This window comes from Lithobates pipiens, unplaced genomic scaffold (assembly GCF_037356315.1).
Source record: "Lithobates pipiens isolate NorthernLeopardFrog02 unplaced genomic scaffold, aLitPip1_a1.2 Scaffold_18, whole genome shotgun sequence".
Taxonomy (NCBI): domain Eukaryota; kingdom Metazoa; phylum Chordata; class Amphibia; order Anura; family Ranidae; genus Lithobates; species Lithobates pipiens.
In genome coordinates this window covers 482,520,497-482,544,351 of record NW_027507758.1, presented here as the reverse complement: position 1 = coordinate 482,544,351, position 23,855 = coordinate 482,520,497, and the positions used below count along the sequence as shown (strand labels likewise).

Here is a 23,855-nt window from a genome sequence, read left to right as displayed (position 1 = left end):
CCCCCCCCCCCCCACCCCAGGTGGCCAGTACAGGAAATAACATAACAACTAAAGCTGAACTTTATTAGCATTGTCTTTGGCTAAACTATTTTGCTCAGTGAGTTGTGCATTTACTTAGTACCTCTGTTTTTTGTGCTCAGCACTATGGCTCCCAAAAAAAGAGACACCCCAAAAGGTACCAAAAATTCCACCCCCAGGCGCTGGGAACTCCAGTCATGTCTCCATACTGTCATCCTCGCCTGAGATACCAGATATAGCAAGCCGGGTGAGTCATTGGGACCAATTAGTGCAACTGCTTCTCACATCTCAGCCCCTGTATACGTGACTGAAAATGCGTTTTCCTCTGCCCTGCAGTGACCTTAATCACATCTGCTATCCAAAAGGATAGGAAGCATGCTAGATCCCCCCTCCACTTCCGACCCCTTACCAAGGGAACAGTGGGTAGAGGATGAGGGGTTGCCCTCAGGGGATCAAGAAGGACAAACCGATTACTCCTCTGTGGAGGAAACAACGGTAGATGAACCTTTTTCAGCCTTGTAATCTGAGGAATTACTGATACAATCTCTTACAGAGATGGTTTGTGCCTCTTTCAAGCTACCTCTAGCAGAATCAGCTGATAATTCTGTTTCTTCAGCCTTTTCATGTGTTTCCTGTACATTCATTATTAGAAAAGCATATTTATACTGAATGGGATCACCCAGATAAGGATTTTCTCCCTCCAAAAAGATTCACAGCACTCTATGCCATGGAGGAGAAATTCTCAAAGATGGAAGGTACCAGCAGATGACACTTCAATTTCCAGTGTGAATAATAGTCTAACTTGTCCAGTAGACAATGCACAAACGCTTAAAAATCCAACTGATAAAAGATTGGAATTTCTGTTTTTCTTTGGCAGGACCAGTTTAAGGCCCTTAAAGAGGTCCCTGCACAACAGGCCTGCGATTTGGCCGAAATACCAAAAGGCACTATGTTTTGCCATGTTTTGCGAAGCACCTTGCAAAAGGCTTCTGACTAGTTTCTCTTTTCATGGTGATCGACTATTTGGGGAGGATTTGGACAAATACAGCCAAACGATTTCTAGTGGGAAGAGTACTCTTTTGCCAGTCAAAATAAAGTATAAACATCCTTCATTTAAATGGACTCTTTGCCCTGCGCCAGGGACATTCGGCGCTAGGCAGTGGCGACGGCCTCCACCGTCAGACTCTAGAGGAAAGCCTCAGGCACAGAAAAAGACCTGGGGCCCGGAAATCTACAAAGCAGAATGCTAAAGCCTCATTATGAAGAGGCGCCCCCCCCCCCAGACCAGTTATCTGGAAAGTGGAAACGACAGATGCCAGCCTTTCAGGCTGGGGAGCAGTATTGGGGAAGAAAACTGTCCAGGGACAGTGGTCAAGAATCGAAAAAGCCTTGCCCATCAATATCCTAGAGATTCGGACCTATTGGCAGTCTTCATTTCAGGAATTGGCAGGCAGACTACTTGAGTTGCAAGCAGTTCTTCCCAGGGGAATGGTCATTTACCCCAACATTTTTTAGGCTGTTTGTCAAAGATGGGGGACTCCGGACATAGATCTTCTTCTAGCGTCAAGATTCAACATGAAGTTAGTCAACTTTGTGTCCAGGACAAGGGATCAATTTTTCTGTGGAAAAGATGCATTGGTGACCCTGTGGGATCAGTTCTCACTGATATATGCATTTCCCTCTATTCAGTTGCTGCCATGACTTCTTTGCAGGATCAAGCTGGAAAGAAAGCCGGTAATTCTGGTAGCACCAGCATGGCCCAGAAGGTCATGGTATTCAGAAATCGTAAAGATGGCACTGGAGGATCCATGGTCCCTTCCACTACAGCCAGACCTACTCTCACAGGGGCTGATATTCCATCCTACCCTACGAACGCTAAATTTAATGGCTTGGCTATTGAAACCCACATTCTGAAGAAACGTGGGCTTTCCGGGTCAGTTATCTACTTTAATGCAAGGAAGCCAGCTTCCAGAACTATATATTATAGTCTGGAGGGTTTATGTTTCCTAGTGTGAATCCAAGGGTTGGCACCCTTGGAAATAGACAGAATTCTTGCCTTTCTACAGTTAGAGGTAGACATGAAGTTGGCCTTGAGTACTATTAAAGGTCAAGTCTCAGCTCTTTTTTTTTTTGGTCTTATTTCAAAGACTGCTTGCTCCACATTCTTTAGTCCAGGGTTTTGTGCAAGGGGTGATGTGGATTAATCCGCCAGTTAGATCACCTTTGAACCCTTGGGATTTGAATTTAGTTTTTGTCAGTATCACAAAAACAGCCATTTAAACCGATGCAGCATATTCCCTTAGTCCTTCTGACAAGGAAGCTGGTGATATTGGTTGCTATATCCTCAGCAAGGAGGGTTTTGGAATTGGCTGCTCTTTCTTGTAACGAGCCATACTTGATTATTCATGAGGACAGAGTGGTGTTATGCCCTTGTCCAGATTTTTTGCCAAAAGTGGTCTCGGGTTTTCACCTGAAACAAGATATTGTCCTGCCATTTTTTTACAACACTATATTCCAGGGAAGAAAAGTAACTACATTGTCTTGATGTGGTGAGAGCAGTCAAAATCTATTTAAAGACAACTGCTCAGATTCGGAAGACTGATGTCTTATTTATTCTACCAGAGGGTCCTGAGAAAGGACAGGCAGCGTCGAAATCCACTGTCGCTAAGTGGATTCGGCAAGTTATAATTCAGACTTATGATTTAAGGGATAAGATTCCTCAATTTCAAGTCAAGGTGCACTCCACCAGGTCAGTTAGTGCTTCTTGGGCAGTGCATCACCAGGCCTCAATGGCTCAGATCTGTTAGGCCACAACTTGGTCTTCAGTACATACATTCATCAAATTGTATCAGGTGGATGTAAGGAGGCATGAGGATATCGCCTTCGGGCGCAGTGTGCTACAGGCAGCAGTATAAGTCCTCAAGTCTGGGGCTACCCTGCGGGTTGTCTCCCCCTCCCTTCAAATAGCATTGCTATGGGACATCCCATTAAGTTAACCATGGGTCTGTCTCCCATGATGTACGATAAAGAGGATTTTTATAGCAGCTTACCTGCAAAATCCTTTTCTTGGCATACATCATGGGACACAGATGTCCCTCCCCTCTTTTGGGGTTTAGATATACTGCTTTGCTACAAACACTGAGGTACTTCTGGAAGGAGGAGGGGTTATATAGGAGAGTGAACTTTCTGTATTGGGTATACCAGTGTCTATCACCTGAAGGTGCCTATCTACCCATTAAGTTAATAACTATGGCTGTGTCCCATGATGTACTCCAAGAAAAGGATTTTACAGGTAAAATAAGACTAATTAAAAAAAATTTAAATAAAATTAATACAGAAATGTTGGCTTACTGAAAAGTATGTCCATGTACAACAGGCATCACAGGCAGGGTGGAGGTGCCTGAGGTTAACAAGCAGGTGATTGGCTGCTATGATGAAGGGCGGTTCTAGCAACCAATCACCATCTTGCAACACCCTCCATCAAGACATACTGTGCCTCCCTCCGATCTTCGGTCTGTGTAAGGTAAGACCTTGGGAGGGAGGGTGTGAAGTTATAGGGCAGTGATGGCGAACCTTGGCACTCCAGATGTTTTTGAACTACATTTCCCATGATGCTTGTAGATGCAGTGTAGTTAAGCATCATGGGAAATGTAGTTCCAAAACATCTGGGGTGCTAAGGCTCGCCATCACTGGTATAGGGAAGGACACTAGTATGAAAAGCTGAATAAGAGCTGATGACAGTGTGTGGGGGGAGACGCATGTGTCTGAGGACTGATGATTATAATGGGCGGGGGCTGTGGGCAATAACCACTTCAGCCCTGGAAGGATTTGCCCCCTTAATGACCAGACCATTTTGTGCAGTACAGCACTGCGTCGTTTTAACTGACAATTGCGTGGTTGTGCGAAGTTGTACCCAAACAAAATTGATGTCTCTCCCCCCAACCCCCACAAATAGAGCTTTCTTTTGGTGGTATTTTGTCACCTCTGCGGTTTTTATTTTTTGCTCTATAAAAAAAAAATTTTGAAAAAAAAGCTATTTTTTTTTTTTTTTTTGCAATAATAAATATCTCCCAAAAAAATAAAAATCTTCCTCAGTTTAGGCCGATATTTATTCTTCTACATATTTTTGGTAAAAAAAAAAAAATCGCAATAAGCATATATTGATTGGTTTTCGCTAAATTTATAGCGTCTACAAAACGCGGGGTAGATTTATGCCATTTTTATCTTTTAATAGTAATGACAGCGATCTGCTTCCTTTTTTTTTTTTTAATTGGGACTGCGACATTGCGGTGGATAGTCAGACACTTTTTTTTTGGGCCCTTTGACACTTATACAGCAATCAAAGCTAAAAATAGCCACTGATTACTGTATAAATGTCACTGGCAGGAGTTAACACTAGGGGCGATCAAGGTGTTAAATGTGTATCCTAGAGAGTGAGTCTAGCTGTGGGAGGATGGGACTGCCTGAAGGAGGCGACAGATCGTTCATACGTGGTATGAACAACAGATCCCTCTCCTCACCCCTGACAGAACGGAGATCTGTCTGTTTACACTGACAGGCCTCTGTTCTGTGTTTCTCAGGAGCGATCATCGCGGCCGCTGGGCACGTGCCTTGGCTCTGTCGTCACAGTGCCCCCAGTGGTCTTAAAGCGGCCAACGTATTACCTATGGCAATTTGCCCAGGCAAGCCAACCTGCCACAGTACAACTGCGGCAGCTGGTTGTCTAGTGGTTAAAGTGGGAGACTGTAGTGTGTGTGTGTGTGTGTGTGTGTGTGTGTGTGTGTGGGGGGGGGGGGGGGGGGTTCAATTGGGGCAGGCTGAGGACTGTAATGTGGGAGGATTGATGTCAAAGTGTGAGAACATTACTGTAAAAGGGGTGGAGTGAGGCGATTTTAAAAGAGGACACTCCAGAAGAGGGAGGAGACGGATGTAAGAATGGGTTCCTATCTGTGTATGTGCATTAGTTGCACATGTCGTAGGTAGGTCAGCCCATTTTAATAAGCTGCACTACCCGCAAGGAGCATGAAGAAAGAAACCGAGAAAGAAGTCTGACTTTTTTTTCCCAAAATACCACCACACCAAGCCGCATGGTGCTGCAGCAACATGTGGTTTAGCACATGCGAAAAGGCGCCACGGGTACCGACATGATATTCAGACCTCTGCTGGAAGAAAATTTTGCTGACCGGACCATGTGAATTTTAAGTCAATACCCCTGGTTTACAGTAGTATGCACTCCATACTTTGGTCAGGGGTTCCTTTTTCATGAACTACTGCATCAGTGTGGCGTGGCATGGAGGAGATCAGCCTGTGCCACTGCTGAGGTGTTATGGAAGCCTAGGTTCCTTTGTATAGCGGCCTTCAGCTCATCTGCATTGCTGGGTCTGGTGTCTCATCTTCCTCTTGGCAACCCACAGATTCTCTGAGGTTGAGGTCAGGTGAGTTTGCTGGCCAATGAAGCACAGTGATACCATGATCTTTAAACCAGATATTGGTACTTTTGGCAGTGTGGGCAGATGCCAGGTCCTGCGGAAAAATGAAATCGGCATCTCCATAAAGCTGGTCAGCAGAGGGAAGCATGAAGTGCTCTAGAATTTCCTGGTAGAGCGCTGCGCGGACTTTGGACTTGATACAACACAGTGGACAAACAGCAGATGATATGGCTCCCCAAACCATCACCGATTGTGGAAACTTGACAAGGATGGATGACAAGGGGTAGTGTGTTAGCAAGGTGTGCCAGGTGGGATGAGGATGACAGGGGAGAGAGCAAGAAGGATTACAAATATGAAAAAAGAAAACCTAACCTATTTTTATGTATTCTGTATTTAGAAATTGGTAAATAAATGTATTTGTAAAATTTTAGAAATATCTATGACCTCAATATGCAGGTCTGCAGGCTGTAACTCATGAAGAACGCATACAGGGGTGTTATCTCATTTATGGAATCACTGCCTCTTGAAATCCAGTACAGCCTATGTCCATGTGCTTTTATGGGAGGCGGATCATTTATGAATCAAGATGTGACATCCCACCCACTTTTTTTTTTTTTTTTTTTTTTTTTTAAGTTACTGGGCAGGAAGGAGGGAGGGAGGGAAGGACTGGGCTGTCATTTAGGATCTGTATAGGCACCCAAATGTGTGAAGTCAATAACGTGCTCTGAAATGCTCTCTCCAGCAATAGAGACCAAACTGAGCATGTGCAGTAGGACTAGTCTCACTGTGTCTTATCTGGCCTTGCCAAGAGAGACCCTGCAGGAGGGGGAGGATCTGTCCATAAAGGATCAAAGAGCCTTTTTACACAATACAGAGGATTAATCCCTTAAAGCGGAAGTAAACTCCCCTATCGTTTTCAGCCAAGGAAGCTGCCATCTTTGCCTCTGTTTAATCTTCAACTGCTATGGTGCTGCACATGTGATTCGTTATGACACCAGCCATTGGATGGTTTGATAGTTTGGCTGAGAGCACAGCCAATGTGCAGTTAGCATTCCAGGCATGCCTTTTTTTTAACTGTTTAAATCCATGGGTTTACTTCCACTTTAAGTTCCACAGAGAGTATAACAAGCATGCTATGCTGCATATACAGACACATTTTTACTGTTGTGGGTTTAGTAACATTAACTTTTTCACAATATTATTTTCTGAGATACAACATTTTGGGCTTTCATTAGCTGTAAGCCATAATCATCAAAATTTAAAAATAAATGCTTGAAATATATTGCTGTGTGTGTAATGAGTCTATATGAGTTTCGCTTTTTGAATTGAATTACTAAAATAAACTTTTTGATGATATTCACATTTTTGAGATGCACCTGCATATTATGTAGAGATGAACCATATTGCTAAAACATATTCACCTGTTGGAAAACTAGTTATTTTATTTGCATAAAATGGTTTCACCGCTATTGGTGTGCAAAATCGATTCACATACTCTAAAGACAATAAAAGCTTTTTCACATTTTTCTGTTGTGGAAGACCACCATTAAACTCATGATATTAATGGAAGCTACAGGTTAAAAAGACTGAAAATGACTTTGAAAATTAAACCTTTAAAGAGATGTGATTTTTTTTGGGGGGGGGGGGAGGGGGTTTACATACACAAATTATCTAGTTGTCAGAAGCAAATGTGGGTTCCAATATTATTCTTCTCAGGCAGCTGTATAAAATAGGTTCAGAAATAAAATAATTTTTCAATGTTAGATCATACCAGAGAACCCGCAGTGTAATTTTAGGGCTAATAAAACTGAAAAACATTGTTGTGGAGCTAAAAAAAAAAAAAAGCACTTTATTAAATCACAAATGATATAGAGAGCATGACTTCACTACTAATGGTTTTAATTTTAGAAAACTAAAGACAAAGTACTAACAAGTCTGTACAGTCGGTGATCCTTTTACTTTGACTCCCCTGAAATCCACTAGTACAGTGCTTTGCACCTTCAGTATAACAGGGAAGCCATGAAAAAGGTGCTATATCACTTAATGATTTCTGTAGTACATTTCTTTGAAGTCTCTTCAGCATACCATCATCATAGGACCTCTGAATTCAAAGAAATGGCTCAAATGGGCAACATTTCTGGAAATGGTCTATACGGATTTACATGTTCATTGTTGTCAGCTTCACAGAGGGAAATTAACCATGCTTCCATCCTCTGCCAAGTGTCCTATTTTTCCTGGAGAACTCACTCCACGTCTGATTACCTCCATCCACCTGTGCCAAGAAACACAGAAAACACATGGCTCACTATACATGCAGCCTTCAAATACAGCAAAAGGTTTCAGATTTCTTGAAATATTGTACACTTTGAAAGAATCTTCCGGGCGGAAGTGGTTACAGTGATTTTTTTTTTTTATTAATAAATAACAAAGCCTTTACAAACCTCATACTTACCCCCACTGTGCAGCTCATTTTATACAGAGTGGCCCCGCAGCTTGTCTTCTGGGGCCCCCTGGCGGCTCATCCCCACATCAGATAATGCCCTAGGAGAAGCGCGCTGCCCTGGGGTTACCTTGTGGGCATGCTCCTGAGTTCAGCATTTGTGTCCATAGTCACGAATACCGGACTTGGCCCCGGCGCTCGTGTCATGGGATTTGATTGATGGCAGTGGGAGCCAATGGCTGCTCTGCTATCAATCTATCCAGTCTAGAGGCGATTCAGTTCGCATTGTGCGCTATACAAGTATTTCATTCATTCATTCATTCAGTCAAGAGCTGGGACCCCATGTAGAGAGGGAGAGCCCATCTCTGCCGGCAGAAATACGGGGCTCAGGCAAGTAAAATGGGGAGGGGCTGGTCACTCATTAACCCATTAAGGTGAAAAAAAAACACGAGGGTTTACAACCCCTTTAACTTGACCCTATCCATGTGATGCTTTGTTTTTGTTTGTTGGCAAGTTTTATTTGTATTGGCTTTAAAACAAGTGTGTGCCCCTCATGGACACAATTTTGTGTTGCCATATACAACTAGTGGTTTGCAGAAGAATATATTCCCAGAGCTCTAAACATTCTTAAAGTGACAATAACACATTTAATCACGTCCACTGACTAATGGCCCTATAATTTTTTTTACTGTGTTTTTCTACCTCTTGGCCAATCAGAGGAAGCTTTGTATTCATTCACAGAGTACAGACCTGCCTATGAATCACTCAGCCAGACTCTGACTCTGCTTAAACCCAGCCCTGTGTAGTGTATGTAGCCGAAATACATACCATGCTCAGAGGCAGTGCAGCAAATAGTTTGTTTGGACCAGCTTGGTCCAAAATAACTATTTAAAGTGACATGAAACATGGACATCAGCTTTACACAAACATACGTGAATAAAATAAAGTGTATTATCCCAAAAAGGTATAATAAAAATCAAAGGTAAATGTATGTACTATGTGGGTATACAGACAACCTAAGAGTGCAGATTCCTGTGATAGCACTAATTATCTTTTCCATATACATAAGAGGTATGTACCGTTTTGCTTTTCATGTCAAGGATAGAAAATTGTTATTCTGATCTGGAGTCAAGACTATTTAGGTGTGAGGGATTTTAGATTTTTTACAAATTCACACCCTTGACCACATTGTTGGCTGTCCCTTCTGGAGAGGGGTTGCAGACCCCCTTCCAGAGGTGTGTTTTATTTGAAACTCGTCACGTGCGTTGCAGTCTGTTCACTCACGCAGTGCCAGGGATATTCTTCCCCCATCCATGCAGCAACCATAGTGCCACAGCCTCTTCAGAGTATTTGTAAGGAATGGTGAGGTCTGGTCAACCGTACACCCCCTTCATTGCCTGTGCACTTCTGCATTGTGCTGGTGCACACTTCCTCACTCTGCAGGACTGCACCAAAATGTAACTCCTCACTTTTTGCCACTGCACCGACATCCAATTACCAATTTCTCACTCTGTGCCACTGCCCCAACATGCATGTCCAAAGTGTCATGGATAGCAGCTTAGTAGTACTTGGATGTTGTGTTTTCCGTTTCCAGGATAAGAGCATTTTCAGCAGGTACAAAAAAATAAATCTGTTAATCTTGCAAGAAATGCTTTTCTTTGCCACTTTCTGTGAATTGAACTGATGTCAAACGCATTTGCCATCTTCTTTCCAAACTAACTTCTGTAAGCTACTCCCATGTAATAGGATAAACAGGAGGCCATGTTTACATTCCAAATTGGGAGAGCAGCCAAGTGTGACAACCCATAGCTCCCTTTTTAGGTACAGTGGAGTGAGCATGGTCACCCTAGAACAGGAAGTGGATAACAGGAGCACTGGATAAAAAGAGGCCAGAAATATAGAAACCAATGCAGCCAGCACATCCGTGGACTGCAAAGCTGCAATAAATTACAATTTTGTTTTTGGGTTGGATACACTAAGTAGTGTACATATACTAATGAGGTGTACTGGGGGATAAGCATGTGAAATACCTCCTATTAAGAGACTTCCTATATTATGGTAAGAAGTGTGGCCCTACACCAAGTAAGGTTGTGGAAACCAAAATGTAGACTGCAGGTATTCCAAGCTTTATGGAGTATGTCTATGTATACTGCACCTAGATAAGGTTTTTGTGTAATCTCAGAAAACGAATGAGGTGCATTTGTATACAGAAAGTGTGTTTAACTATTAGAATACCATCAAAACAGGTCTGTGGCCATTTTTTTTTTTTTTTAAAGACAATGGTGGTTTCCTGTAATTGCAACACTAGAGTTCCACAGCAATCTGAAGTTTTAAATATTTCCACAAAATAAAATTACACAAACAGCAATATTAGATCATGAAATACAGTAACATACAGAAGGCTTAATTTGCCTGTCTACTTGACATTGAATGTGGCATTTAGGGTCACTATATTATAAATATTACAGACCTTCTCCACGTATACTCGCTGTCTGCTCTGAAGAAATACACATGTGATTTGAAGTGTAGTTTGAAGACATGACGACAGTTAACGGGGTCTGCATTTGTCGGAATACTGACTGTGTATCCCAGGAGCGGCAAAGAGGCAAGTGGGGCATCTTCCTGCAGACATCAACATCATAGCAGTTAATGAACTACCAACATGACAGACTCCCGATCTGCAGATACTAAAGCTATTTCAATTGTCATAAATGGAGAAATGCATATGTAGCGAAAGAGGATAAACTTTTCTGATCAAGATGATGTGTGTTAACATGTTAGATATGGAAAAGTGCCAGAATTTAGTTATCACAAGTGACTATCTAGAGGGGTTGAAAGCTGGCCATTATTATCACTGAAATATTTCATTCATATACACTCTTGGTATGTCAACATAATGTGGAATGTTTGTTCCTTGCTAAGGCCCGGTTCACACTGCCACGAGTTTGAAGCAGGCATCCCAGCGTGACTTCAGCACAACTTGCACACAACTTCTTTAACAGAAGTCGTGCTAAAGTCGCACCAAAAGTGATGCTGGAATGTTTTTCTAAGTCGCTCTTATTAGAACAGTTCCATTGCATTTAATGGGGAGCGACTTGTCATGCAACTTGTGCTCTCAAAGTCGGCGTGCATGTTGAACCAGCGTGAACCAGGCCTAAAGAAATTTATTTTTGTCAAGTATTATAACTATATATTAGCATGGCCAGTGCAAGCATAAGGCAGCTGCCTGAGGGTGCCAGGATAGGAGGGGCGGTAAAATCCAATCCCCAGTCACTTGTTGCACTCACACTAACCTTCTGATTCATAATGATATGAATCTGTCCTTTGACAGAGATCCAAGCTGAACTGAGAGCCGTAGTGCCTCCTATGCCATCTATATTGCATGTGCAGTCTCCCCCCCATAGGATGAGGAGCACACAGCCACCAGGCTCTGGTCCAGTCTGACAGTGCTGGAGGTTATTTTGTTTTTAGTGTCTGCTGATGTGCGGGACCAAACTCCTCACACCAGGACTCTGCACTGTCTGCCAACACCAGCTGGACTGGCTCCCTCTCCCATTTCTATCATAGGCTGCACAGAGGGAGAACCGGGGTGAGTCTTAAGTCGACTGTGTACTGGAGGATGGTGCATGGAACATGGCAAGCACAGCATCCCTTTACATGTGCAGGCTCTGAGCTGTCTCTGCTCTAGCAGGACTTCTATGGCTTGATAGATTATATAGGATACACAGCCCCTGACTTACATGCTCCTCCAATAGTCCTACTAGATGTGATGTATAATGAGATGTACTATTAGGCCCCTTTTCACATGGGCAGACTCTGGCTCAAATCTTGCTGCTTAGCAGGGAATCTATCCGCTGATCCCTATTGAGCAGGTGGATGACAGGTCCAGTTATGCAAAGCAAAGCTTGCTCTCCTATGAGCAGTCGGATGTAAACGGACCGCCTATCTGTGGATCCTCTCCATAGCACATAGCATGGTCTAATCAGATCCACCTAAAAAACAGACAGGCTAACTCAATCAAAACGTCTGAGTGAAAGAGGCCTTCAAGCGGTAGTAAACCCAGGCAAAAAAAAAAGGTAGTAAGGGATTTGCATAATCCAGAGGTATGCTGTCACTGCTGCTGCTCTTTCTTCTGGGTTCGCAGCCTCTAGCTGTATAAGTGGCTGGAGCTACGATGACATCACTCCCGCACATGTGCGTGGGTATGCCAGACCTTCAGAGTGCATTTGCCGGTGATGTGACCAGCTGCATCTAGGATAAATATGTCCTAAACTGCACATTTAGGAGAGATTAATTTACCCTATAGGTAAGCCTTATTTGGGGGGTGCGACAAAATGCGCCTTCGCCTGTCTAGGCACAAATCCTTGCACCGGCCCTGTATATCAGAGAGAAAATAACTATAAATAAGCAAATAACTATAAATCCGAAAGATTTATAGTATTTGTTTTTCTTTTGTTTTTACATGAAATTTTGGTAATACGCTCATTTAGTTCAATCCAAGAAAAGCCTACAGGAAAGCAAAGAATCACGGGTACACTGCGCTGTGACCAAACCCCAGCGGGTTACTGAGATCACCCTTCTGAGAGGTTTTTTTTTTCTTCTAGATTTTACCTGGTGTGTCTTGTAAAAGAAAAGGCAAAAACTGGTGAAGATCACCCACAGTCGCTGCCAGCCATTACTGTTCTTAAACTTCCGAAGCAAGTAACCAGAGAGCTGGTTCTAGAAGACAAATGAGAGTTTTCATTTTAAAAAACATTTGCCAGTTTACATGCCTAAATTTAATTATTATTTTAAAGCAGGGTATGGTTTTAAAATAAAAAAATAACTTATCAATTCAAGTTTTCTTGCAATGATGAAGTAATGAAGCAATTATTTTGTCCAGGACCTGATACCTGGCAGAATTCTATCTCTATGCCCACCCCTCTAGTATGTCATGTGGATTGCTTCCCTGGCATCATGGAAGTTGAGCTTTCTATTTCTTTGCTCTCACGTCAGCCATGATATGCTGAGAAGAAGCCATATACAAAAAAAAATTCAAATCATTGCATGTATGAATGACAACTGGAGGCAAAGACCATAAAGGCATGTGTTTTCACAGAAAGGGCATTACCAGTGGCATTGCTAGTGGGTGGCTATAGCTCCGAGTCTCTTACCAGGTGGGTGCAGTATGTCCCGGTCCAGAATGCAGGAGACAGGGGCGCACCGAGCCGTGGTAGCGCCGGCTCTGCCCCCACCTGACTCTTCTCTTGGTCACTGGTTGCTAGAGCCGCCTAGCAACCAGTGACATCATGGCCGCAACTCCCTTCCTGCCCAGCATTTAAAGCGGAGGAGGATTCCACTTCCTCCTCTTCCGCGCTAGTGCTCTTGCGTCATGGTTCTGGGACTGCTGCTGGTCTGGTGGCAGCATAGGGTTCAGCCCAGGGCCATAATACAGAGAGGGGGAGGCCTGAGCAGCTGGAAAGAGCCCAGGAGAGAGAGAAGACGAGGCCACTCTGAGCAGTATCCCTGGCGCCTCCCAGAGCCTGCACTCCTTCTCCAACCTCCTCTCCCAGCTCGCTGTGACTGGAAAAGAAAGAAGGTAGGAGGATCACACACCCCTACCCACACAGACAGGGGCTGGGACAGTAGGGACTGCAGGCAGGGCTAGGGGGTCTCTCATGCATCCCCCTTTCAGTCACCTCCTCTCTCTTTCACTCTTTTTCAAAGGTAAATGTACCTTTTTCATCCACCTCCCCTCTCTCACCCTGATGTAAGGAAGGGGCACTCTCTGGGAACCTCGGTGTAAGGAAGGGGCACTCTCTGGGGACCTTGATGTAAGAAAGGGGCTACGCACCCTATATATATATATATATATATATATATATATATATATATATATATATATATATATATATATATATATATATATATATATATATATATATATATATATACACACACAAAACACGTATATTATATACATGTGTATGCCGCCCAAGTGTATGACTCTTTACTCTGCTGCTATGGGCTCTAGCTTTAGATCTTTTGTAGACCTAGCAACGCCCCTGGGCCTTACTCTAAAGAAAATATCATAGGTTTATGGAAAGTAGTAATTATATAGTGTTCAGTGGAAATGTAATAAATATATTTTTGTTTCATATACTGTTCCCTGCTTCCCCTTGGATCTTACTGCTTCGCTAGCTGGATAGAGCATCTCGTGGACACAGATACAGTGCCTTGCAAATATTTTAAGACTTTTGACCAATCCCCTCATATTACCAAACAAAAGAAACTGTGTTGTCTGTGATATTTTATTTCCTGGCAATGAAACTCTTTTTTTTTTTTTTACTTTCAATAAATAAAAGGCATACAAGACATATCATGTGTACATTTCATCTGTGCGTCACAAACAATGACAGTATCTAATCGAAAGAACATTGATTGTTCCACAAAGTCTGGGCTTAATAAAGCTGTATTGCCTGTATGGTGAAAGTGAGCATATGAAAAACAGTCTAGTCCAGTAAATATTTTATATAAAATGTGCAACTATATGTGGTCCATAGGTTAGAAGTCAAATATGGACCAATAGTTTGAAAAATATGATTTTTTTTTTTTTTTATAACAGCTTACCTGTAAAATCCTTTTCTTGGAGTACATCATGGAACACAGAGTCATTACTTAATGGGTTATAGGCCACCTTCAGGTGATGGACACCCAATCCAGCAAGTTCACTCCCTATATAACCCCCTCCTCCTTCCAGGAGCACAGCAATTCTTGTAGCAAAGCAATATACTTAAATCCCAAAAAAGAGGGGAGGGACATCTGTCTCCCATGATGTACTCCAAAAAAGGATTTTTACAAGTAAGCTGTTATAAAAATCCTATTTTCTTTATCGTACATCATGGGATACAGAGCCTTAAGTAATTACTTAATAGGACATCCCATAGCAATGCTACTTGAGGGGAGGGAGACACGACCCAGAGTGTAACCCCAGACTTGAGGACCTATACTGCTGCCTGCAGCACACTGCACCCGAAGGCAATATCCTCATACCTCCTTACATCCACCTGATAAAATTTGGGGAATTATGCACTGAAGAACAAGTTGCGGCCTTACAGATCTGAGCCATGGAGGCCTGATGACGCACTGCCCAAGAAGCACTAACTGCCCTGGTAGAGTGCGCCTTAACTTGAAAATGGGGAATCTTACCCCTTAAATTATAAGTTTGAATTATAAAACTTACCGAATCCACTTAGCAACAGTGGATTTCAACGATGCCTGTCCTTTCTTAGGACCCTCTGGCAGAATAAATAAGACATCAGTCTTCCGAATCTGAGCAGTTGCCTTTAAATAGATTTTCACTGCTCTCGCCACATCAAGACAATGTAGTGATTTTTCTTCCCTGGAACATGGTTTTGGAAAAACGATGGCAGGACAATATTTCGGCTCAGGTGAAAACCTGAAACCACTTTTGGCAAAAAGTCTGGACAAGGGCGTAAGACCACTCTGAAAAATCAAATACGACTCTTTACAAGAAAGAGCGCGGCTGGACATAAGCCTCGTTGTGGGTCCCATTTGAACCCCGGAAGTGCACTGTGGATCAGCACGCCGACAGCATAGAGGAACACAGCTGTCTTCATCCAGATTGCAGAGATCGTATATGGCCTAAACTGGACTTCCCTGCGCTTGACAACAGTATTTTTACATGTGAGTGTTTTAATGCCATTTGCTATTAAATATAAACAGTCTTACTAAGAGGTGCCTGTTGCTTTGTTTTTCTCCTATCTGAAACAGAAGGATGTCCAGCAGCTTAAGCTCTAAGCTAGACCTTATGTCCCTATTTGGTTTTGGCTACCTGTTTTTTTTTTTTTATTATTATTAATTAGTCCATACCTTCTGCTTTCTCCAAGAGTCAAATGCAAGGCAAAAGACTGACGATTCTGTGGCAGACCCCGAAGGCCATAAGAGGTGTACCTACCAAGCTTTTGCTGGCTAAAGACAGAGCAAAAAAACCTCAGAGACTGCCCTAAGATCTTCTGGCCTGAGATACTCTCAAAAACACAGCAACCTCAGATGCGTCCCTCACACAGGTGGGGAAAAAGCTTACAGCATCTGCTATTCTCGGGCAGTCTCAACTCCATATACTGATCCTGCTTAGGCTTTGATCAACAGAAATCAGGCATGATCTAGGTGATGCGGCCACAGTCCATCTGATGAAAAATGAATGCATCAGGAAAAAGCCGCAATGCCAAACCCCACAGTGTCTCAGATGCATCTGACACCACTGTCCATCGGGGGATGTAGACAACGTCAGATCATTGAACCTGAGAGCGGTGCACCTGCCTCCCCTGGCTGCCTCTTCTTTCTGGAACCATTACACTGGTATAACAGGTAAATGATGTAGCAACTATATCCAAGGATGCAGGCCTAGAAAAAAAAAAAGTTGGTTTACTGCTATGCATCCCCTTATGCATGTAAGCATGCAGGTACCCAGGCATGCCGTTATTTAGGTACCCAGGTATGCAAACATGCAGGTATACAAGTATTCTTGCCATTTATGCATGCAGCTTAAGGCAAATAAGCAAATAAGCACATACGGACGTACTCATAGGCAAGCAAGCAAGCACATAAGCATGTAATTCCAGGTAAACAAGCCCACATGCATGTAATCCCAGGCAAACAGGCACACAGTCCCAGGAAAATAAGCACACATGTATACAGCTTAATGTAAATAAGCACATATGTATGCAGCATGCACCTGCTTAACTGTAGTTGGCCCCATACCCGTCTTCGGTCCAGCTTCTGCAGGGGGAGGGGGAAGAGGGCTGCGTTCCGGGTGGAGGGGGGTGCAGCCCACCTCGTCGGGGCTGCGGGGGCTTATGTTTTTTCCACCTAACAGACACTGGCAAAAAAAAAATTTTTGTACTCACCGTAAAAACCTTTTCTCTGTAATTCACCGACCGACACAGCTCCTCTCTGTAACAAATGGGTTGTTAGCCTTATCACTAGGAGAATACTAGGCATAGTTGTAACACAAAACACTCAGAACTCATAGTTATGCCCAGGGGGGTGGTCCCTCAGGCTACAACCCTCCACCCTGCAAAGCAGCATCAGTACGTCAACAAGCAGTAAAACGTAAAGATAAAAAGGAGGGGCGGGTGCTGTGTCAGTCTGTGAATTACAGAGAAAAGGATTTTACGGTGAGTACAAAAAATCCTATTTTCTCTTCTATTCACCGACCAACATAGCTCCTCTCTGTAACAAAATGGGACGTACCCAAGCAGTGCCAAAATGAGGGGTGGGAAAAAAAAAAAGCATAGAAAACTTCATCCACCATGGCAAGTGGGAACTAGTGAAACTATACCCACAAAAAAAAAAAAAAAAAGAGTGCGTGGAAAACCACCACAAAAAAAACAGGGCATCCTCAACAGGAGTGATCACCCAAGACCGCACCAAAACTGCGGAAGTAATGCAACAGTGCAGTAACGTAACAGTACTGTGTTTTTATCAAAAAACCAGGAAAAATATATATTGCATAGTCAATTGCAACTACACGGCCGCCTGCAAAACCGGCATCAGCCGATGCACTGACGTCTACCTTGTAGAACTTGGTAAACGTGTAGACAGACGACCAGGTCGCCGCTTTACACACCTGAGCGACCAACGCTTGGTGTCGGATGGCCCAAGACGTTCCGATTGCCCTTGTGGAGTGGGCCGTGACCGGAAAGGGGGGCACCTGCCCCTTCAAGGCATAGGCTTGTACTACAATCTATCTGATCCACCTAGAAATGGTGGCCGACAATACCGCCATGCCTTTCTTTGGACCAGCCACCAAAACAAACAGTGAGTCTGACTTTCGAAAAGGAGCCGTGGTAGACAAATATACCGTCAGAGCCCTAACCATGTCAAGAGCATGAAGGGCCTTAGGGTGTTTCGGCTTAGGACACAGAGATGGTAATACAATGTCCTCACTGATATGAAAAGCCAAGACCACTTTCAGTAAAAAGAGACTGTTGCGGACGCAACACCACCTTATTCCTGTGGATAACCAGGTAGGGCGACTTGCAGGACAAGGCCGCCAGTTTCCGGAAACCCTCCTGGCCGATGTGATTGCCACTAGAAAGACCACTTTCTGGAAAAGGGTCAACAGGGGAATATCCCTGATGTTTTCAAATGGCGTTTTTTGAAGCGCCAACACCAGGTTCAAATCCCATGGGGGGTAACGGTGGACGCACCGGAGGGACTACATGTCGTACCCCCTGAACGAAGGTACTCACTAAGGAGTGCGATGCCAGGGGTCATTGAAAAAAGACAGCTAAGGCTGAAATTTGCCCTTTGATGGTGCTTAATGGCAATCTCAGGTCTACTCTGGAGAAACAGCAGAATCCTAGATATGGAAAAAGAGCGCGGATGACATCCTTTCTCCTTACACATGGAGATGTAGGCCTTCCAGGTACGATGGCATAACTTCCGAGAAGAAGATTTCCGTGCTCGGCAACAGTTTCAGTAGAGGAAAGGCATAGATCAGCTGGTACTGATCCCACGGAGACACCAGCACGTCTGACGCATCGGCCCACGGATCTCTTGTCCTGGACACTAATCTAGGCACCTTCGGATTGAGACGGGAGGCCAGTAGATTCACGTCTGGTGTGCCCCACTTCAGGCACTGCAACCTGAATATCTCCGGATGCAATGCCCATTCTTCTGGGTCCAGCATCTGTCGACTCAGATAGTCCGCCTGCCAGTTCTCCACTCCTGGGATGTAAATGGCCGACAGGGCCAGTACGAGCCGTTCTGCCCACCGAAGTATGTGAGCGACCTCCCGTGCAGCGACTGAGCTTCTTGTTCCCCCTTGGTGATTGACGTACGCCACAGCCGTGGTGTTGTCTGACTGTATCCTGATCGGACGCCCTTGAAGTCTCATCGACCATGTGGAGAGGCACGGCCTGATCACTCTCAATTCGAGCAGATTGATCGGCAACTCCGATTCTTCCATCGACCAGAGGCCCTGAGCCGACTGAACCCCCATCACTCCACCCCAGCCGGATAGATGCGTCCATCGTGATCACCGTCCATTTCAGAGGAAGGAGCGATTGTACTAAATCACTGGGGATCTCAACCACCATATCAGTGAGTCTCTGACTGGCTCATATGGATCTGTCGATCCAGGGACAACTGAGATTTGTCCCATTTTGTCAAAATCTCCTTCTGCAGGACTCTGGTGTGGAACTGGGCATAAGGTACTGCCTCGAAGGAGGCTACCATGAGCCCCAGTACACGCATGCAAAAGCGGAGCAACGACCACTTGCTGTTCATCAACAGTTTTACAGCGGATCTGAGAGTCTGCAGTTTGTCTGAAGGGAGAAAAACTCTCTGGAGACCAACAGCAAGCCTAGGTACTCCAGACGCTGGGTCGGCACAATCACCGACTTTTTGAGGTTCAACAGCCAAACTCTTGCAGGGTCGATCGCCACATCCTCCCCTAATTCTGAGGTAGAAGATGCCCTCAGGAGGAGATCGTCTAAGTATCCCACGTTGTCGCAGCAACACCAAAACTGGAGCCAGTACCTTGGTAAAGACTCGGGGGGGGGGGGGGGCGATGCCAGACCAAAAGGAAGAGCCACAAACTGATAGTGGGCTTCCCCAACTGCAAATCGCAGAAACTTTTGATGCCTAAGGCATATGGATATGTGCAGGTACGCATCCTGGATGTCTAAAGACGCCAGGGAGTCCCCATGATGGAGTGCAGCAACTACAGAGTGAACTGATTCCATTCTGAGGGCTTTCAGGTCCAAAATCGGATGTACCCCTTCCTTCTTGGGAACCACAAACAGATTTGAGTAGAATCCCTGGAAGCGCTCAGAGTCTGGAACCGGTACAATCCCCCCCACGATTCAACAAATCCCTTACCGCCCCTAAGAGGGCCTCCCGGTGAATCGGGATACGGCATGTTGGAGGGGAAGAATCTGTTTGGTGGCCAAGAGAGAACTCTATCCTGTAGCCTGTGGAAATCAGATCGCAACCCACTGGTCGGATAACCGGGAGGACCACCGGGCTGTAAACTCCCGAAGGTGACCCCCCCCACCCGAGACATGGGTGGGGGCAAACCTTCATGCGGTAGCACTTTTATTTGCAGGCTTGTGGTTCCAGGGACGCTTTTGACCATCCGTGGGAGTCCTGTCGGGCTGGGGACGCTTTGTCGAAGCTCTGGGCGGACGAAAAAAGTAGTTTGTGAGCGGAAAAAGAGGGACTTTGCCTACGGTGTGGCTCCTTAGCCTTCCTGGCCTGTGGGAGTAGGGTACTCTTACCACCGGTGGCATTTTTAATAATGTCATATAATGAGGCTCCAAAGAGCCAGTCGCCAAGGAAGAGGAGATCCGTCAGGGCTTTTTTGGATGCCTGGTCAGCAGACCAGCATTTTAGCCAAATTAGGCACCTCAGCACCACAGCTGACACTGAAGCCATGGATAACAGAGGGAGAGTATCCAGGGCCGCGTCACAGACGTACTTAAGGCCTTGCACTAGTTGGTCAGCTAGTTCCATGCAGACAGGGGAAGCCTGTTGCTCTCCCAATTCGTGGTGCAAAAGTTTTGCCCAATCAGTCAGTGTCTGCGACACCAGTGCAGATTCCAGTACAGGTCGCACAGCTGACCCCAAAACCGTAAACAAGGAACGAGCCACTGCCTCGGTCTTCCTGTCCGCGGGATCCTTGCATGCAGGAGTCCCCTCAACTGGGATCGTGGTTACTTTATTTAACCTGGATACTGGGGGGTCCACGACCGAAGGAGCCGACCACTTTTTGAGAAGGCTTTCCTCAAAGGGGTAACGCACCGCCATGTATTTGGGGACCGAAAAGGTCCGTTGCGGGCGACCCCATTCCTTGTAAATTAACTTATCAAAATAAGTCAGATACGGGAACACCTTAGGTGAATGTGCTGGGACCGGTACATCAGCAGAGGGATCCGCTGGCTCCTGAATCTTCAGGGTATCATGCACAGCTGTGATAAGTGCTCCAACAAGCGCTTTTTCGCCCCCAGACCCGGATTCATCCTCACTATCCGAACGGTCCTGGTCAGCGTTGTCTGACAAGACAGAGCAGGGGTCACCAGCCTCATCAGGAACAGAGTCTGCATCAGAGCTCTCCCCAGAGGATGGGGGGGCAGGGGGTACTTTTTAGCACCTTTCTTCCCACGCACTGCCTCCATCTTGGCAACGAACAAATTGAGGACCGCCGTCAGGGTGTCCATGGGGACTGCACAGTCCGCAGGTGACCCGGTTGCAATTGCCTGGATTTCGGGGGAACAAACACCAGTTTCTGAAGCCATTCTGACCCTAACCTGTCTGCCACCCGAAGGGGACTTAGGACAGTGACAGTCCCACCCTCTTTGCTGCCGCCGACTGAGGGGCTCTAACCTGCCGGACTCACCACCCTGAGGAGTTCTGCGCTGTTCACAGTGGTGCCTGTAGACCCCTAGTGCTCCCAGGTGCAGAGGAAGTCCAAACTGTGTCAGTGGCAGTCCGTCAGAACGATCGCTAAAACGATCTGAAAAACGTGCTCAGACTACATAAAACAGTATGTGATAGTAGATCACAGCATCATTCATCTTGCGCAAAAACCCAAGCTTTCTGCGTAAAAAAAAAAAAACACGGACCGATGGGCCTGCAGGGTTCCTAGGTTCTTCTCCTTTACTAGACAAAGTAAAACTGATGCTGCCTTGCAGGGTGGAGGGTTGTAGCCTGAGGAATAGCACCCCTAGGGGGAACTAAGAGTTCTGAGTGTTGCATTACAACTATTCACCTAGTGATAAGGCTAACAACCCATTTGTTACAGAGAGGAGCTGTGTCGGTCGGTGAATATAAGAGAAACTGAGATACTTCCTGTGTAGGAGGGGTTATATAGGGGAGGACTTCTTGTTTGATTTATTTATCAGTGTCCATTCACCAGTAGATGGCGTATAACCCAGTTAGTGATGTACGATAAAGTAATCACCTTTATTTAGACATATTCAAGAAAGACTCTCCACACTAAATTCAATGGAACATAGCACTCTAACCAGATTCTTCTCTTCTACTGTGAAGCCTGTGACAAACAGGGCCATCACCTGCTAGCGTGCAGTGGAGATGATGCAGGTGGAAACCAACCTAGGGATTATCTTCTATTAAAAAAAAAGTTTTGCCTGTAGTTATATATGGTATTTACATATTAGGTATTTAAAATAGGGAACTGGTCAAAAACCTAAATTACTTTTGCAAGGAATTGCATGTCATACATTTTACTTTCTTTATTAGCAAACGCGTGTACACTAAGATTGACACAGATTATAAAATATAGAATCTACACTAATGTATTGTCATTATTTGAACTGTATAAATATGTAAAGCATTAAAGGAGCATAAAGAGTAGCCCTGAGAAAACCTCAGATCTGTGGAGCCTAGGGCACAGTGGATGTCCAGTCCGTGAGCCCCAGCTACAATAGTAAACCAAGGAGATACATCAAAGCTGTGCACCTGCCTGTCACTTGAGAGGATGCACTTGTAGGCAGATGTTGCCTGATAGTCTGTACTGGCATTGTCCACCCTGTCAAAGAGGTAGCTTCTCTGCTCCTACTGCAGTCCTTATCAATCAAGGGGATGGGGGAGCAAAGTTCCTACTGTTCCAAGGGCCCCATTCTACCATAATCCAGCTTAGCCTCGAATGTTTATGATGTAGGCTCTTTCCAGCGGTAAACAGAACACTTAATACGTATTGCAAATTACCTCCATCATAGTAATGTGATCAGGCAGCGACACACTCTGGTTCCGATACCAGCACACATGACTGAGCGTGTTAGGGCGGTGAGTTTGGCCTGGAGTCTGGATCAGTGGTTCTGTGTAGTGACAGAAACAGTAAGAATGCGGCATGAACTGAAAGGATGTTGGTAGGCTACTACTACTATTGATTTGTGGTTAATTAAAAGAGTTATTTCTTTTATAGAAATTACATTTAAAGTGCAACTATACTCAAAACTTTTTTTAGTTTTGAAAAAAGTGGGCAAGGATTAGACCTCCTGTCAGGTTTTACTGCTGTCTGAAGTTTGAGAGCTTCCTTCCATTTTTATTAGGTAAAAAAGTTCAGTCTCAGGAGAGTAAACCAATAAACCCGTGCTTCAGACTAAAAAAGTTATAGAAAAAGTGGCTAGCATAATATGCGATATATAATAAAATATACAGTACCCCTGATGAAGATACTGTATTTTCCTTGTATCGACATGAGTAGGGGAGGGGACTGGATGGTGCAGGAGATAACTGTTCTACCTTATTGAGTTGGAGCACACAATCTCATCCACGCTTGGCGCTATTGAGGCATGCTATAGAGCGGTGCACTAACGCACCAGACCCATGTGAGTACCCTATAATAGTTCTTTGTATGCAGTAAATAAAATCTTTTAAAACTTTCACACTATGGAGTTTCTTTTTGATATTTATATGTGAGGAGGCTACATCTTTGAGCAGTGTTTGGACCTTGCAACCTGATCTGGAATCAATTCTGATGATTCAAAAGCACGTATTGACCAAACTTAATTTCGAGGTCACACGCTTTGAGGTGAGCGACCATTACCTTGGGGTGGGGAGCACCTAAGTGTAATTACTGCTGCAGATCGCTATATTTCACAGTCATCTATCAAGTCACATTTATTATTGCTATATTAATGACACTGAAAACTGATCCTGGGTGGTCAGAGTATAACGGACTTATATGCACTTGAGTACTTTTTGGATCACTTATGTATCAATATTTATATTTTATGAAATGTGTGTATATATTGTTATATGATGTTGTAAGTTGAATGACGACTTTAGTCGCTTATATATTATTATATTCTTGGATTTGATTTATAGGCACATGAATTTTTAGATTTTTGCTGCAGGTTCAGCAGATCGTTAAGGGGATAGCGCAGCACATGATTTATCTGTGATTCTCACATGTTAGTACGGGACGTGATTAGTGC

At 44.4% G+C, this 23,855-nt stretch overlaps 1 protein-coding gene across 1 annotated transcript in view; it reads right to left on the bottom strand.

Moving 5' to 3' along the window:
• Positions 1 to 7,088: 7,088 nt before the first annotated feature.
• Positions 7,089 to 23,855, bottom strand: part of FARP2 (FERM, ARH/RhoGEF and pleckstrin domain protein 2) — a 205,809-nt gene continuing 189,042 nt past the window's right edge. Inside the window, exons 25-28 of the mRNA XM_077488426.1 lie at positions 22,624 to 22,733; positions 12,499 to 12,606; positions 10,358 to 10,509; positions 7,089 to 7,719 (exon numbers count right to left, since the gene is read on the bottom strand). Coding sequence (XP_077344552.1) covers positions 7,629 to 7,719; positions 10,358 to 10,509; positions 12,499 to 12,606; positions 22,624 to 22,733 — 461 coding nt within the window. The 3' untranslated portion in view covers positions 7,089 to 7,628. The remainder of the gene's footprint in view (positions 7,720 to 10,357; positions 10,510 to 12,498; positions 12,607 to 22,623; positions 22,734 to 23,855) is intronic.